Raw genomic sequence first — 18102 nt, forward strand, 5'->3', positions numbered from 1 at the left:
CTTTCTGATCAACGAGAGTAATGGAGCTTCAGTTACAGTCGTCATAGAAACTGAAAGTATAAATAAATTAATGACGTCCCTGTCTTTTTCTTGCCAAGTCAAACCAGAGATTTTGGACCATTTGGGTCAGATTTGATATGGAGGGAAGATGGAGCAACAGGATCTACTTCCCATGTACACAATTAATTAAAGCAATCAATCGTCCACTTAGAAATCTGAATTGCGGCCCTTTGAGCTGCAGCATGAGCGCGACCACACAGCTACTTTCATCCTGGAACATTCCCGATTTTAAAGTCCATATAAAACCATTTACATTTGGGGTAAATGTCTCGAGTACAAAAAAGGCACTGCCATTTGTTATTCTAAATATGACTTTCCCAGCCTTGTGCATGCAGTTTTAAAATATAAATTACATTTTTTTCCTTGCAATTTTCCTTTTTTTTCGGCATTTTTCATTTGTAATTTTTTGTATGAGTTTTTTTTTTTTTTTTTTAATTAAACAGACAATATTCTTCTGTCAAATATATACGCAAGCCTGCAGTCAATACAGGACATCGGCTCTTTGATAAAATAAAACTAAATGAAATAAAGGAGCACAGTCAAGCGGTAAAAACAGATACTGCTGAACTTACAAAAACAAAACAAAAAAGTCTTGGCAACCCACATTGACATAAACTCACTAAACTGCAGAATCTATGACCCCAAAAAAAAGGTAGAAAACAGCATAAATGTCTTGACTTAAATTACATTTTTGGAATATCAAGGCGGTATCTAACTGTTAATACTGCAGACTCCCACACAGCTGATATGCATTTGGAGGTTTGAAACTAAAGTATTTGGTTTTGAGAGATGTGTAATAAAGATCCAGACGTCAGAACTGTCCCGTCAGACCGATTCAAGTCGCTCTCTGACCCGGAGAGGCTGCAGGACAACTGGGGTGTGAGAACGCTGGAGGCTCGCACTGCTGTTTTTACTAGGAACCGGAGAGACCACAGGTCAGACTGATGAGAGGAAAACTGAGATGGCAAATATGAGAAACTGCACGTCCATATTTCTCCTACTCTAATGTCAACAAATGCCATGAAAAGACCAAAACCTGCCAGAGGGTAGGACAGCTCAGTTATGGCCAGTTAGGACTTTTCAAATGAAGGCGGGTGGAACATGAATCAAAGACTTATTGGTTCAAAACAAGGCATTTTTGGTTAAATATCAGGGCACGGAGATGTCCCGTGAAACGACTTGGTTTGGAACAGATCACCACAAACAATAATGATACCATTCTGATGGCTTTTTCAATGAAAAGGAGAATAAAGACAAACATTTATGTTCGTGTTGATCATTAATGAGGACACTTGCCAAGGTGACTTCTACCAAATCCATTGTTTTAAAAATTAAGACTTTTTTTTTTTTTTCCCTTTTGCAATGTTAAATGATTTGCCCCAAATGTCATAGATCCTAGCAACGGAACTCTGCTGCCTGGGCAGAAGTCGAGCAACATTCATTTGGGATCTACAAAGTTTGAGAGCATTTCTACCTCACAAAGACAGCAGAATGATTTACATTATTTTAGTTTTTTCTCACTTGGCCGGTTATTCTTTAGCATCTGACATGCCTGATCACTTTTTAATAGTGTGCCAAATTTGGGCAGCATTGCAAGAGCGTAAAACACAAGTTACACCTTTACGATGAATGACAAGCACCAGCGTTTAGGAAATATTACAGCTGTTTTAGGAAATTTGGAAAATCTCTCTAAAATCCTGTTCCAACAAGCCAGTGGTCTGGTGTGAATTGACAGTCAAAGATGGGGATTGGAAATTTACACAGCACTGAGTCTTTTCATGAGTTTGTCGATAGAACCATGACATCAGCCTCGCCCTCAATAGTCCTATAAGTCCCTCCTCCCCAGGACCATGAATTTGGGCTCCCAGCAGCACCAAGTCCGGTCCAGGTCCCCCACCAACACCCGCGTTGCTTCCTGGCAGCTCATCCGGATGTGAATGTTGTGACAGAGCACGTGCGGATGAATCTTGCCCTTGCCACACCTCCGCACCAACACCCAACATGACACTGATACAACAAGATTATAGCTCATCATCAACAACAATACAAGAAAAACAGTCAACAATAACTATGTTAATATTTGAGATGTCTGTATGGTCACCAGCCATAACCTGTTAATACATATGGTACTTTAAATAATAATACACGTAAATGAGTACAAGTATCACCTCTGAAAAATAAAAACAGAATAAATAATAGGGTCTTCGCCTGAAGTACCTTCAGGCTCAGGCCCTAATAATGGTATCTACTTTAAGTACTGATTCATATGGCAGTGACACTGAAAGACGCCGCCTCATCACGAGGAGCGACAGAGACAAACAAAGATGTGTCGAAGGCGGAACATTGATCTCCCCGCTCACACTTTGGTGGAATCATCTTCTCCATGCACAAATACACAGGTGAAGTCAAACCAGTTTGTCAAAGAGCTACACACACACACACACACACACACACACACATACACACACAAACCACTGGACAATAAACTGGTGGTGGTGTGTGTTTGGACTGGAGTCTAACTGATCCAGACGGCTTCACTGGCGGTTTGGCCTCCAGACGGATCTGTCAAAGGCAGAATAAGGAACAGCACCAGGGTTTCTGCATGTTTTAGTACCTTTAATACTAATCATACACTGCATGCAATACTGCAATACTACAATACTGGCTGTAGTGTTTTAGGAGCTGTTAACTTCTTTTGTGAGGCTGCTTAGATCTGGAACTTGCTTGTGATTGGTGAACTGTATCAGTAAATGTGGATGCCCAAAACTCTAAAGGTGAATTAGAGAGTTTGAGGTGTGAATAACAGCTTGAAAAGCAAACTGTTAAGTTTTAGATATCAAGAGTAAACGGGCCAAAACATGCAAAAACACTGGTTTGGTCCAGTGTCGTGTGGAAGAGGGAGAGCCCTCTGTTGCCACAGACAGACCAGAGGAATCCTGTCATCCCGAGGAGAGGCGTCGGGTGTCAACATCACTACCTGTCGCCATTCCATTGTTTGACTTCATGTCAATCTGATCTCCACCATCTCAGACTGATCCGACTCCAAAGCATCTTTGTTGCTCAAGCCGCCGTGTACATTTGGATTTTTAGTGTATCACATTATCATATCAAGTGCAGGATACAAAGGAAGTACTATAAAATTGCAACAAACTGAAGAAGAAACTAAAATAACCAATAGCCCTCTGCTATTGATTGTTCAGAGCCGCCCATGCACATGCTCAGCTGAAAGAAGGGGCACAGACAGAACTTTCATATATATATATATATATATATATATATATATGTGTATATATATATATATATATATATGTGTATATATATATATATATATGTGTATATATATATATATATATATGTATATATATATATATGTATATATATATATATATATATATATATATATATATATATATATATATATATATATATATATATATATATATATATATATATATATATATATATATATATATATCTTTTCTCATCAAGTCCAGACACGATAAACAGGGATAAATATTAAGACAGAATAATCATGAATAATTCAGAACTTAAAAAAAAGAAGAAGAAATTGCATTTGAGCCTGTGCTGACGGAGCAGACTATTCAGAGGACCAAGGGCCAAAATGTTCTGACCTTTCAGTGGTCCTCAGGCTGCGTCAGAGAGCCTGTGTGTCCCTGGACTTGAGCATCTGTGCTGCTGTGACAGCATTTGGCCAGCAGGTGGAGGTAAGCACCAATGAGACAATCTCTAGGTAAAACAACCCTTCATGGATTGACGGTGTGTGACGTCTCCAACACAGTGAGTAGAAAATCTATCTTCCTGCATCTCCCCCCACTCTACATGATATTGCAGCTTCAGCAACCCCACCCTCCCACCCCCTTACGAAAAATATCTCAACCCAGTATCTGAACATGCAGACAGACCCCAGTGACGATACCGCTGTATCCATCTTGCAATTCTGTGTGTAAAAGCATTTTCAATGCATTTCTCCCACAGAGTTCATACAGTACTCGCTACAAATATGTAACTGACCGGTGCTACACTCACTTCCGCCTTCACTCCTGCTACAACATGACATCATCTTCTGTCATCCTCAGCTCATCAAAGGTCCTGCCTCTGATGTCTTCCTCCTTTAAACATCCGCTTCCTTTCCCAGTATCACTTCCCAAACTCCCAGTGTGAACCCTTCCCTACAACTTTCTGTCAAGTTTCTCCACGTCACCTCCTTCCTCCTGCCCTCGTTACACATCTGCTCTCCCTCACCTCTCCGGTAGTTTCCTCTTTCATTCTTTCATGGCAGATTTTGGAGCCAAAATGTATTGGCTGATAAAAAAAGTGTATATATACATATATACATATATATATATATATATACATATATATATATACATATATATATATATACATATATATATATATACATATATATATATATATACATATATATATATATATACACATATATATATATATACATACATATATATATACATACATATATATATACATACATATATATACATACATACATATATGTGTGTGTGTATATATACATATATATATATACATACATATATGTGTGTGTATATATACATATATATATACACACACACATATATATATATACACATATATATACATATATATAAATATATATATACATATATGTACATATATACACATATATATATACATATATACATATATACACACACACACACATATATATATACACACACATATATATACACACACATATGTATGTATATATATATATATACATACACACATATATTATATAGTACATATATATAGTGTATATATATAGTGTATGTATATATATATAGAGTATATATATATATAATACATATATATATATATACATACACACACACACACACACACATATAAAGAATAAGCACGTCGGTTGTAAACTAGCATGATGACTACTGGTGGGATGTGAAGGTGGTGGACAGCCAAGGGTTAACAGAATATTACCACATTCATACCTGATATTCATACAGGTTTCTGTACCCTCTAAAAGTAGCATCATTATGTAAACATTAAATACAGACATTACAAATAAATGGTTTCTGCCACCCATCCCAAACTCAACAAGCATCCCCGCTGGATGCTTGGTCCGCACTGACAACAGTCAAGGAACTCCTTAATGTCCCTCTTGTAGCTCTGCTGGTCTTGTTAAGGGGTCTGAGGTACCAATACGGATTTGAGATGTCACAAGCTATGGTTGATATATGGGGACCAAGGGGGACTGGAGAGGGAGAGGGCTTCAGTCTCACTGGGCCCTGATCCCACAGCCCAGAATCTCCCTTCTGCTGGGGCCCACTGGACTGTAGTAGTGCTTCTGGCCTCCTGAGGAAGGCGCTGTTCACACACTGTCCAGGCCTTTTCCAATGCTTTCCTCTCCTCACCCAGATGCAGGTGACTGAGCGTGCCAGCAGAGCAGGAAGTGTATTTTTCCAACCCGATGGACGGTGCCAATGTGATCTCTTGTGTTTCTTGGATGCCGCCCAGTCCCTTGATCAAGCTCTACTGTAGGATACAAGAAGAGGGGACGAGAGGGCTGGTGACCTCCTGGTGACTTAAGGTGAGAGAGCCTCGTGAACCTGTGCTGTCTTGCTGCTCTCACTCAGGTCCTCGGTTCATATAGTTGATGTGCGGTCGGCCCCATCTGAGGACGAAGAGCAGAGAACACATGAACTCAGTGAGAAGTCGTGATCGGCATCTACACTGACACATATGATAAAGTGATCAAATATCCCGATGAAGAGAGAGGACAGTGAGGAGGGGGCCTCAAAATCAAATCTATCTAGTGACCCAGCAATTCAACTACATCTCAACACAGCTGAATTCATAATTCAACTGTTCAACTGTGTATATCCCTCAGCTTTTTACATCATTCAACTCTGTGCTTCACTTTTACCCAGTAGACCATCATGGTGTATTTCTGTCATCCTGTCTTATCACTGAACAGCAGGTTGAACTTTGATTGATTTATGGCGAGAGTTGAAACAGACAAAGTACATTAAAGCACTTTTAGGTCTACTTTCATGTTGTGACCTGTTTAGAGTGTGTGCTGCAACTTTTAAATCAAGAGACTATGACGGTAGGATTTCAGTATTTTCTTTGTCATGCCTCTGTATTTAAAAAAAAAAACAAAAACCCAAATTTTTTACAACATTTTGTGCAAACAGAGTATTTATATGAAACTGAGAATAAGTGTGTTAAAAAAATGAGTAGTGATCTCACTGTGCCATGATTGAGGCTTGAAGCTCATCTGTGTGGCGAACGGTGAGGGGCCAGGGCACACACTGTCATGGTGAGAGAACGCCACATCTGTCAAAATACTGATCGGGGCTTTCAGAGAACAACAGCTTGACAGCTGTTGCCTCTGGTGCGACCGCACTCCAATATGTTATCGAGCTACGCACTTGTGGACAGTTCTATTCCACAAAAATGATGGTGAGACTGAGAGGGTAGATTAGCGTCACTGTAAATGTATGAGCTGACTTTCTTTAGGGTTTTGTGCAGTTGAAGTGTTGTTCACACCTTCAGCTTGCACCATGTACTGTACAACAGTTATTGAATTATTGAAGTCCTGCTAGCTGGTCTTTAGGTACGATGAGGTCATGTCTCTTGGCTCTTTCAACACTTCAGTCAGACTGAAATATCTGAGACGTTCATGATCCCCAGAGGATAAACCTTTCTGACTCCTCTAGTTGGCTCCGTTTATCTAGAGCGTAGTAATCCCACCCAGTAACACTGTCCTAACTTGATAATGATGATCTGCACTATTGTTCTATTATTTTATCCACTTCCTGTTGTAGGAATCTTCTTGCAGTTGATTTCAAACATGGATGGATGTTTGGGTGCAGGAGACTAGAAATAGGTGAAACTTTGGTTAGGCATCCTTTTTTAGCAGACACACTCCTAAACTTTGCTACTTTGCTGCCTGCCTTCCCCACTGCTTACACACATACACACAGACACACACACATAAAGCAGCGCTTGTCCACTGTTCAGCGTGGAGCACTGAGGCCCACTGTCTTTACCTCAGTTGAGTTTTAGAGGGGGTGGGGATTTGGCACAGACTGCAACAAAATTTGCTGTACACTGGAATATTTTACTTACACACACACACACACACACACACACACACACACACACACACACACACACACACACAGTCACTAAATGGATGACTATGCAAAGGCAGTGTCCACTATCATGTGAATCACAATCAAACATCTGACAGTGCTATTGATGTGTTGAACATTCATGTTTCCCATTTTCAGATATTTGCACAAAAATGGAAAACGCTGTTCTGCCTGACTGTGATGAAATGAATCTCCTTAAAAATGCCTCATACTTCTCTGCATGTCTAATATTACACAAGACATCAGCACATCCAATGCAGGAAGTCAAATTCTTTGACAGTAAAATGCCAGACTGGCCCTTGTACTTAGAAACGTGTGCTAATGATAAAACTAACGGGGCTTTAAGATGGAAACGATCACAACTCAACCTTTCTGTCACTGCAAAGCAAAGCATTTTGCCCTGAGCAGAAGAAAATGGCACTAGGAAGCTCTAAAGGTGTGCTGAGGAAGCGGTGCCAGCAGCAAAAGCACTGTTTTTTTTTTTCCATCTTTAAATCAACACAAATGTAAGTCCGAAAAGACAAGTTCACCATTTGAAATTTCTGTTGGACCATTTACTGACCAGAACTGGCAACATTGTTGCCCCATCCTTGTTTTGTAACAGATGTTGGGAGTTTCCCGCTGATGCTGCTCTCTCAGAAACTGTTCTACTTTAGGTCATCAGGGTGGCACTAGACAATAAGTCAGAGGATCCTTTTGTGGCCATTTGGCTGATATTTCAGTATGTGAACACACCACTTCAATTTAAATGGGTTCTCTGAGCACCAGGGAAGCCAGCAAACTGTCCATTAATCTAGTAGTTGAAATATTTCAGTCTGGACCAAACAAACAAGGTGTAGTTTAAGACGCATTATGTTACACTAAATTTATGACACTAATATGACAAAATTGTTGGTAAAAATCTGGTGAGAAATCCTGTCTTTTGTTACCAATAATAAAACCACAAAACTGTGGTAGGAATTAGAGGTGAGCTAAGGGGAGGTTGGATGAAAGCCTGAAAGTCTATTTTGAGACATTTGTGAGGGAGCACTTGACCAGGTCCTATTCAGACCTGTAGCTTTTTCTTGCCTTTACCAGGTTGGTTTAACATTCCAGGAAAACTTGCATGCTTGGTACATCATCTCACATGTAGTTTGGGTAGTAAACATCTAGTAAGAGGAGAGTGTATGACAGACAAAAGGTGTTTGCACATGGTGACGTCTCTGCGAAGACAGAGCTTTTACTCAAGAACGGACAAACTCTTACGTGTATGTGTTCATTTCCCGGGGTGTCACAATCTTGTGTCTGTATCAAAAATTGATCAATATAATGATTCAATTTGGATCATTTCTCACAGTATTTGGACGCGTCCACGTAGCAGGTGTCCAATGTAGAAAAACATTAAGACAAAACAAACACACAGAGACTCTCCACAAGTACATTATCAAGTGAGAGCAGCAACCATGGCCACTGCTGAAGGTGGACATGCATCGACCGAAGTAGAACCCCATTCTTCTCTGAAATCACTGCTGTGGAAATATTTTGCATTCCTTGTGAATTAAGCCTCAATTACACTCTGAAACAGAAGCCAATGTGGTCAGCTGAGGACCACACAGACAGGTAGAGTTTTAATTTATACTTTGTGGAGCCCACATTCAGATCGATGTTTACCAGGAACAGCTTTACAGAACGTTTTATTTAACGTGTTTGCCGAGAGTTTCTTCTGCTTCCACAGTCAGGCCAATCGAGAGAGAGAAGATCATGTAATTCAGGTAGCACAAGGGTCAGAACCACGATCTGATGATAAACAAGTTTTAACAGTTTGAACAGCAGCCTTCTGGTCGACCACAGTTCAGAAAATGTCTCACCTGTTCTGAGACAACTTCAGTTATTAGAAGCGGCGATGCGAATTCCCACTTCAAGACACAACGTGAACTTTTGAGTCGTTAAACTGATGGAACCTAACACACCAGCACTTCCACGTGAGCATTCACACGACACGTCCAGCATCACTGCCCTCCGGAAAATAAGGCTACCGCTAACACCACGGTGTAATATGAACCCTGGAAGAATCCCGGTACACATAACAGTGCTGAGGCGGCGTCAAATGTAGATTCACTGTCAACAGCTGGGATAATTTAGTTGGTGCATACAGGAGGAAGACTGGCACTGATGTCCAGGAGTCAAAGACAGCGTGGTGCCGAGCCACACTAAAACTGTTGAGCTACTCAATATCATACAAAATGTTTCAGTAAAAAATAGTGTGTTACCTCCCAAGGCGTGCTCCGTCATACTCAAACATAAAGACTCAAGGCGATTGTTGATGTCTGGTTCCGTAGCAGGCAACTGAAGATCTGTGTAGCCAAAAAAAGAGGGAGAATAAGTCCTCAATTCAGCGACGGAAACACAACAGTCAAACCACACAATGATACATATTTAAAGGTCCTCCACGAAGGGCCTTAGTCTCAAATGGGAAAATAATTATTAAGAGACAACAAAGCTGCCGTTAGTCCAACATGAGAAAAAGGACCAGAGTGTTTTAGCAGTTTGGTCAGAATTATTTTCTTCTTGCTGTCGTTAGATTGTCAGGATCCAGCAGATTAACTGAAAAATGCTGATATGCTGCCCCCTTTTGTTTAAGGCTATTAGGACAAACAGCAGTGCCCTGGCAGGGCCAAAGGGAGAGAGAAAAATATTTTTTGGTGACAAGACATAACTTGCCCTCTCAATTTAGCTATTTTGAGGTCTGAAATTTCATTTGTGCTCCAAAATAGTTAAGTTGAGGGAACAGTTACATCTTCTAGCTTCAAATTAAATAATTGAGGGGACTAGTTATGTCTTAGTCTTATAGTAACTAAATTAAAAGAGAAATTAATATCTTGTAGTATCAAAATTATTAAAACTGAAGAATCAAGTAACATCTCTCTATGGACACAGACCATTTTCTTTCTCTATTGCCACTCCAAGGCTATGTGAATTAACGATATGAACAGAAAAAACATCATATTAATTGCCAGTTGTTAATCATCTCCAAGACCCAATTATCACTGCACTCCATATTAACTGCTTGGTACAGTATGAGATGAAAAGCTGCAGCAGATTTAATCACTTCTCACTCTTGTTTGTGAAGGCCGGCGATCATAATCTAAAAGTCAGGATGACAATTGATGTTTTTTTCAAGTAAAAGCCTGGACAAAAGAAGAAAAAAGAAAAAAAAAAAGAAAAAAGAAATGCATTGAGATCGGCTACAAATCCGCTGGGACAATGTGGTCCACTCAACCAGAATCTAACCTCCATAATCAGATTACAACACACTGTTAACTCCAGGACTGAGTCACGACACGTGCTTCAATCCAACAAAACAGAGGCATGCTGTCACTCTGAGTTGAGAGAGAGCGAGAGTGTGTGTGAGAGAGAGAGAGAGAGAGAGAGAGAGGGAGAGAGAGAGAGAGAGAGAGAGAGGGGGATGAATCTGGTTGCTAGACAACAATTGAGATTTACTCATGGGGGTTACTGAATACATTGGTTTCAATACTGATGCTGTTGTCATGATATACATACTGGCACAGTATCAGTTGTGTGTAAAATCATGTCATATAAGTGATGACATTTTAAATTTTGACAAAATATCTTGACACGTCGCTGTCAAATTTGTTAACTTTTAATTTTGCTCAAGGAATTATGAGACAATTGGAACTGATCAATGGTCATTTGTAGCCTAATATTTTCACTAAATTCTTTAGAATGACTAAATCTTCAGCCCATTCCAGCTCTCCACAGCTCGTTACCTCCATGTTTACAACTGCTAACGAGTTCTTGCAGTACCACTTGACCTTTCTGACACTGCTAAAACAAAAAATGAAACTTAAGTTTCGTTAGAGTAGAATTCAAGGCAGAGCTGTTTTTGGACTGCAGTATATCGTGCAGGTGTACCTAATAAAGTGGCCAGCTAGTGTATAAACATAGTATCTTAGTGCCAGTTGCTGTTAAAGGCCTTGGTTTCAACGGTGAACCGGGTGGAGACTGTATTGGAGAGGGGTGGGTTGAGGTTGGAGTGTGCCTGGGGGGTATGTTAGGGGGTATTTGGGCCAAAGCACAGCCTAGCAACTCCCTCCAGCTATTCGGTGTAGCTGAGTCTTCCACACAGGCTGGGCAGTGAAAATCCCTTGTGGTTGGAGAGAAAAGCTGAGTTAGGCTTAGTTGTCCACAGTTGGCTATTTATAGGCTCTGACACCCCCCTGCAAGCGCACGCACGCACGTACACATAACACACACACACACACACACACACACACACACACACACACACACACACACACACACACACACACACACTTTAACCCTTGTACACACAGAGTGAGACAAACAACCAAAAAAAACTGTGTACACACACTTGTTCTTTCTTCTCCTTTCCCTAGAGTATGAAGTTCCCCTATCCCTGTGGTGGCGGAGACAGACAGATTGCATCCTAACAGAGTGGGACAGCAGGGGGCCAAATCACTTCTTCTGGCTGGCTTCCCCTCTGAGGGAGCCTGCTATGTGTGCATGACTCTGCAGAGCTGTCAAAGAAGGAGTGATGGGAAAAAAGAGAGGGAGGCATGGGACAGTTAAGAGAAGGACTCAGGGAGGGAAGGATGGCAGTAAAGTGGGCCAGGGAGCCCCATCCTCACTGCACAAAGAGTCTCATTGTGAGACTCCTTCCCTCCCTGCCTCAGACTCTTCCTCTCTCACATACGCTTTCCACTCTCCCACCCTCCAACAGCCCTCCTCTTTCCTGCCTTGTTTTAATGCTTTTTCCTCACAACTCTAAAAACAGGACATTTCTGGTCCTAAAACTGTCCACTGTTCCTGTGGGAAAAAGTCCAACCATCTGAGGCTAATACAGGTCACTCAGCCTCAGACTGCCAGCGCAGATGTTTACCATGACCCACGTCTGTGTGGACACAGGCTGAGTGTGTGTGTGTGTGTGTGTGTGTGTGTGTGTGTGTGTGTGTGTGTGTGTGTGTGTGTGTGTGTGTGGTGGTGATGGTGGTGGTGGTGGGGGTATTTCAAGGTAGGGTTTCAGGACTGCTGGCAAGGCAATGTCTCGATTTACCAAAGGTTCTCGAGACTAAAAAAATGCCTACAGAGAGTGTGGGGAAATCTTACTAGGATTAATGCTTCCCAGTCTGTTCTGGGACAAACAATACATTGTCAATGAGCTGGGGGCTGCCACCTTTGTAACATGGACTTAAAATTAATGTTCTGACATCAAGGTTGATGAAATACAACACTAAACCTTCCTTCAGATGACACTTTGTTGCAATCCAAACTCTACATAGTATTCATTTTAGGTCTGCATTGTGCAGAACTAAAATGGGACAGAACACAGAATATTCTCTCACCAAACTGCTAATGTACATCTTAGAAGTTTCTCTAGTCAGCCTCATCTTCATTTGGCATGTAGTCCACTCTCTAACATGTTCAAGAACAAAACCAAACATTAGAGGCCTCACTATGAGTAAGAGGACAGGAAGACAGAGAACTCAGCGTGTGTGTCTCACAGTGTTTCCTACCGGCTTGCTGGAACATGACCATGGTCTGTGGTGTTGTGTGAACCGGCAGGGAGCGGGTCCGCTGCACAGAGCTGTGGGTCCGGCTGGGCATGCTGTTGCTGCCTCCTGGGTTGGCAAACCACAGACCCTGCGCGGAATACATGTGAAGAAGAATTTACTTGCTGAACATGCACAAACAGCTATGAAGGAATACTGCTTGAATGGAAAAACAAAGACACAACAACATCAGAGTGGTCTGACACACGTCTGCTGATAAAGCGCATCAACAGACGTGCGTTAAGGATGCTACTACTCCTGTTGGTGCCCCTGAACAGAGCAGTGTTACATTCCTCACTCGTGCTGGTTATTCAGACCCATGGAAAAAAGAAATAGATGAAATAGATGAGGTGTCGCCTTTTGTTTTTCCTGGTGCAACATGTTGGTAAGACAGCGATGATCTTTCTGATTTATTTTTGCTCCAGTCCATTTATCCCAGCTCAACACTAACATTCTTTTTGGTAGGTGAAATTGACATTAGTTATAAATATCTCTTCTAAAGTATCGGCAAGAAAAGCCAATATTGTAAAATTATCAGAAATTTATTTTCTGTTGTTTTTTTTTTTTTGGTATATACACTGCTTTTATTTGAGTGGTGACTCCTTCTATAAAATTACACACATGATGTAAATGAAATAACTGACTTAAGACCTTGTATTTTTATCACAAGCAAATAACTTGATAGCTTTCCATAAGCGCTTGCCACCCTCACATGTCCTCGATGTGTGTTTATGTGTGCACACACTGTGCTGCTGATGGAGCAGAAAGCATTAAAAAGTCATCTGGGTTTTCCACATACGCCACATAGACATTTATGAAATGAATGAATGACTGAATCCTCTTTATTTACAGCACAGCCACCTCTAAGACGTATTGGAAACACACACTAACACATGCAGAGTCAACAAAGTAACAGTCTGTGTCATGAGGAAAATGAAGGCCAAGCCTCAGCCTCATGCTTAAAATACACCACACACGTATATGTAGCAACACAACTGTTTTTTTGTCTGTGCGTGACAGCCTCTTCTCCAGGCGTCTACACAGAGAGCCACCACACACAACAGTGTAAAATCAGAATGTGCTCAGAGTGTTTAGGAATGGTTAAAATGCAACTGTGTGGGTTGCTGTTGTTCTTCAATGATCCTGTTCTTGATAAATGATCAATAAACACAGTGAAGGGGATCACGTCTGAGAAAAATACTGGCAACGTCAACAGGCGAACACTGAGTATCTCTTCTCAGAGCTGGCTAGATGGATGACCTGGTAGGACTGGCAGCTACCTGTCCGGTCTTTGGCAGGTGAAGTCAGTTTATCTCAAGTTAAAGCACTTGTGTGTGTGTGTGTGTGTGTGTGTGTGTGTGTGTGTGTGTGTGTGTGTGTGTGTGTGTGTGTGTGTGTGTGTGTGTGCGCGCGCGTGCGTGTTCAGTCTGTGTTGTTATTGATAGACTGTATTTCCTGCGCTACCTTAAAAAAGTCTCGACTCGATACCAGTACTTCTTTTATTTATTCTTCTTCTCAGTAAGTCATCTCTTCATATTTTCCACCATGGGGGATTTCAGCCTTGATGTCGGCGGTCATAGAGGCACTAAGCAGTGCTTCGGGTGGACCTGTGTGAAATTGTGTTCTCTTGTTGCTTATCCTGTCATCTGAACATAAAAATAAAGCCCTTGATTTTAAAAAAATGATACTTTTAGTGGGTGAGACACTTGCCTACGGCTATTTATAGTGCTGGTTAGCAGTCGTAATAATTGCCATTCCTAGTGTCACACTATAATTTTACAGCTTAAAATATCTCAAAAAGTCTTTGTAAGTGGACTGTAAGGTTGAACAGTGTTGCAAATTAATGTGAGAAGCCCCTAAATGTTTAAAGATGATACTCCACGCCCACTGCATACACCTGCGTATATGCAGGTTTGTTTTTTTAAAAAAGACTAAGCTGCTAATGATGATTAATGATAATGCTGAATAAGCTGCTTGGAGGGCAGTGGTGGTGTTTCAGTGGTTTGCTACTTGATTTTTTTCTTTTTTTTTTTTGCTCCGGCTGCTGCTTGAACTCTGAGGAGATGAATCTGCGGCTGAGAATACAAAAAGTTGCAGAAGTTACCGGCAAAGGTGACACAATGTCATTGCTTTCATCCATATTGTTGACAGCAGAGCCCTCACTATTCCTTGAATGTGGGTCAGAGATTAGAAGTAGCTGCATATTACCGCATTCACATCAATGTGAATCAGAGTCGAAAAATACCAGTCTACTGACCATTGGTCAATTAAATCTGTTCCCACTGCAAACAAAAACCTGATGTTAGTGGTTTTTTTGGCTAATGGGAAAGGAACTAACATTATGATGTAATGGAAATTCTTCTAATGAATATAATCTGGCACATGTTTTTCTATATCATACTTTTTATGATTGACATTTCAGTATCCTGCCACTCCCAATTAAAATAAAGACCTATTTAAAGAATGTTTGGGCTAGATATTAACATCCTGTGACGACATGTTTACAATCATCTGGAATATGCAATCATTGGGTCAGATCAGTGTATGTGGATAGTCGCATTCAAATGAGTTGCATTCTCTCAGCCCCCCAAGCTGGCTACTTCATATCAGTGTGGAAATCCTGGATAACAGATGTCAAAAGAAATCTTGATGGCCTGTGAATGACCTGATTAGGAGAACATACTGACATATTCACCAAGCACAAATTTCAATCTCATGCGTACATCGTGGCTTTTCACTGATCACACAAACTAAAACCTGATCATAAAGGAATGTGAAGTGTGTCCCATCAAAGAACCCCCCCCCCCCACACACACACACACACACACTCTCCTGTCTGAGCGCCTGGCCCACACCCAAATGACAGCCTCAGATGCTCACCACACACATTCCTCACTGTAACCTGCCTATTATACCTCCGACACCACCACTTGCTGCTCCCCTCCCCTCTCTCCAGCTACCTCCCCCCTCACGGCCCTCCAAAGCCGCGGGCCAGGGAAAAACAGGAAATGCCTGTGCACTGTTCTCACTGCCTCTCTCACTCTCTCTCTCTCTCATACACACTCATAGAACTACTCTCTCATTGCCCCTCCTTCACCACCACCACAGCTACCTCTCCCAAACTATGACTCACATATTTCCCTCCCTCGCTCTCTACACATCTACACTACAGTCCCACACAAGGAGGTTCAGCGTGAGGAGGAGGAACTGAGGTATTTCCTCCAATTGTAAGGGATGTGTGTGTGTGTGCATGTGTATGCGAGAGTATCTGTGTGTGTGTGTGTGTGTGTGTGTGTGTGTGAGTGAGTGTGTGTGCATGCGTCCATGTGTATGCATGTGAGTGAGAGAGAAAGGGAGAAAAAGAGATTTCCAAAGACATGAGAGCCCAGACCAAAGTGTGCCAGGATGAGCCTGAAACAGCTCTGTACCGTGGCTCCTCCTCTTTCAGTGTTCGGCACTGACGCAGGGCCTCTGGTATGTGGGGTGACTTGCCTACAAGTTCCATCCACCAAACACTAACACTACTCCTCTTCCTCACCCTGCATTTTTGTGTTATGAAATAAAAGCCTAAATTGGACAGAATACACACCAAAGAAGGAATTCTGCTGCCCAGGTTACTGCAAACATCCTGGAATGTACTATGACTCATTTTAAAATGTTCCTTTATCTAAACTTGATCACCACAGTACTACTCAGTGTTCCAGCCACTACATACATACACAGGCAGTGATACTATGACCTGACATAGTATTACTGCCTGCATATGTATGTAGTGATACTATGAACTGACATCCAGTGATTTGTACGACAGATATAAAGAATGAATCATATCTCTTTCCCTGACCGTCCTGCCCACCTCAACCGATACTAGTATTGACACACTTGTAAAAACACTGGCCAGGTCAAACATGATTAACAACCAGTCAGCTGAACTCCTCACAAGACCACCTTTAAACTGTTTGAGGCTAGATGACCTAACACCATCTTACAGCTGGTTACAATCGGAATTCCTAACAGTTCATCTTCCTTTCATCAAATACCAAACAAATTCACCAGGGACAAGAGGTGTCCATGTCAAATGGCACTTAAAATTCTATCTAGTATTGAGGTAAAAAAAACAAAAACAGAGAACTACTGAAGCTGAGACAGCATCAAACTTGTATCCTCACCTGTCCATAAATGTGTTGTTTTCACTGAGGTTTTACCCAGCCTAGTGGGACTTATGGATACATGGATGCAGGGCGCCAGGCCAATTGAAGTGCATACGTGTCAGAATAATTGGATTCCTGACCACATTATTCCAGCATGTTAGTCAGAATTTGAAAAGTGCAATTTCAGTCAGACAAAGAGTTTTATGTGTATTTCAAAAATCCACTTTTAGCCATCCATCCATCCATCCATCCATTGTCTTCCGCTTATTCCTGTTAAGGGTTGCGGGGGGCGGGGGGCTGGAGCCTATCCCAGCAGCTTTCAGGTGAGAGGTGGGGTTCACCCTGGACAGGTCACCAGTTCATCACAGGACCAACACATAGAGACAGACAACCATTCACACTCACAGCCACACCTATGGTCAATTTAGAGTATCAATCAGCCTCGTCCCCTCTTGATGTCTTAGGACTGTGGGAGGAAGCTGGAGTACCAGAGAGAACCCACACAGGAACAGGGAGAACATGGAGACTCACACAGAAAGATCCTGTGCTGGAGCCGGGACTGGAACCAGGAACCTTCTTGATGTGAGGCCACAGTGCTGACCACTGCACCACCGTGCTGACCACTGCACCACCGTGCTGCCCAGTTTTAGCCAGTCAAACACAATAATTTGACTTTTCTAATACCATGTAAACATGGCTATGTTTAAATACCTTTGTATATGGTAATACTGCTCATCCCTGTACCAAGAATTCTTCGGGAAAAGCTGCTGACACTAAAGTTACCCCGCTGCCTTGTGTCCCGTTCACACTCCACTCTTCCTGCTAGTTGGACTCACCTGTCTCCCCTGCTTTGGGCCAGTGGGCGTGCTGCTAGAGCTGCGAGGTGTGGGTCCCAACAGTCCAGAACCCAGAAGGCCCAACCTGGCACCTGGCAAGCTCCTGGAGGGCATCTGGAACTGGCGAAGGCTTCTTCTCGCCGACACACTACTCCCAACACAGCTAGCTGTGGGGAGAGAGTTGGACTGACCGAATCCACGGCTGCAGCAGGGTGAGACAAAACATAAGATTCTGATGAGCACTTGTTGAGGTAGACAGACCATCAAAAACTGTAAATTCACAGAGGTTCATCTTTAGTATGATCAT

The 18102-nt window shown here is 41.9% G+C and overlaps 1 protein-coding gene across 4 annotated transcripts in view; it reads right to left on the bottom strand.

Annotated features, from left to right (window-relative positions):
• Positions 1 to 4780: 4780 nt before the first annotated feature.
• Positions 4781 to 18102, bottom strand: part of samd4a (sterile alpha motif domain containing 4A) — a 58749-nt gene continuing 45427 nt past the window's right edge. For 2 of the 4 annotated variants that reach the window (XM_086179790.1, XM_086179772.1), the window contains 4 exons: positions 17796 to 17997; positions 12773 to 12899; positions 9488 to 9571; positions 4781 to 5752 (listed from right to left, as the gene is read on the bottom strand). In XM_086179790.1, the coding sequence (XP_086035916.1) occupies positions 5724 to 5752; positions 9488 to 9571; positions 12773 to 12899; positions 17796 to 17997 (442 nt within the window). In that variant the 3' untranslated portion in view covers positions 4781 to 5723. Of the gene's footprint in view, positions 5753 to 9487; positions 9572 to 12760; positions 12900 to 17795; positions 17998 to 18102 lie in introns of all 4 variants that reach the window. The other 2 variants (XM_086179781.1, XM_086179763.1) reach the window with 1 other exon arrangement.

The sequence above is a fragment of the Aulostomus chinensis genome, chromosome 2, assembly GCF_037954235.1.
Source record: "Aulostomus chinensis isolate RoL2024-O1b breed Wild chromosome 2, RoL_Achi_v1.0, whole genome shotgun sequence".
NCBI lineage: Eukaryota > Metazoa > Chordata > Actinopteri > Syngnathiformes > Aulostomidae > Aulostomus > Aulostomus chinensis.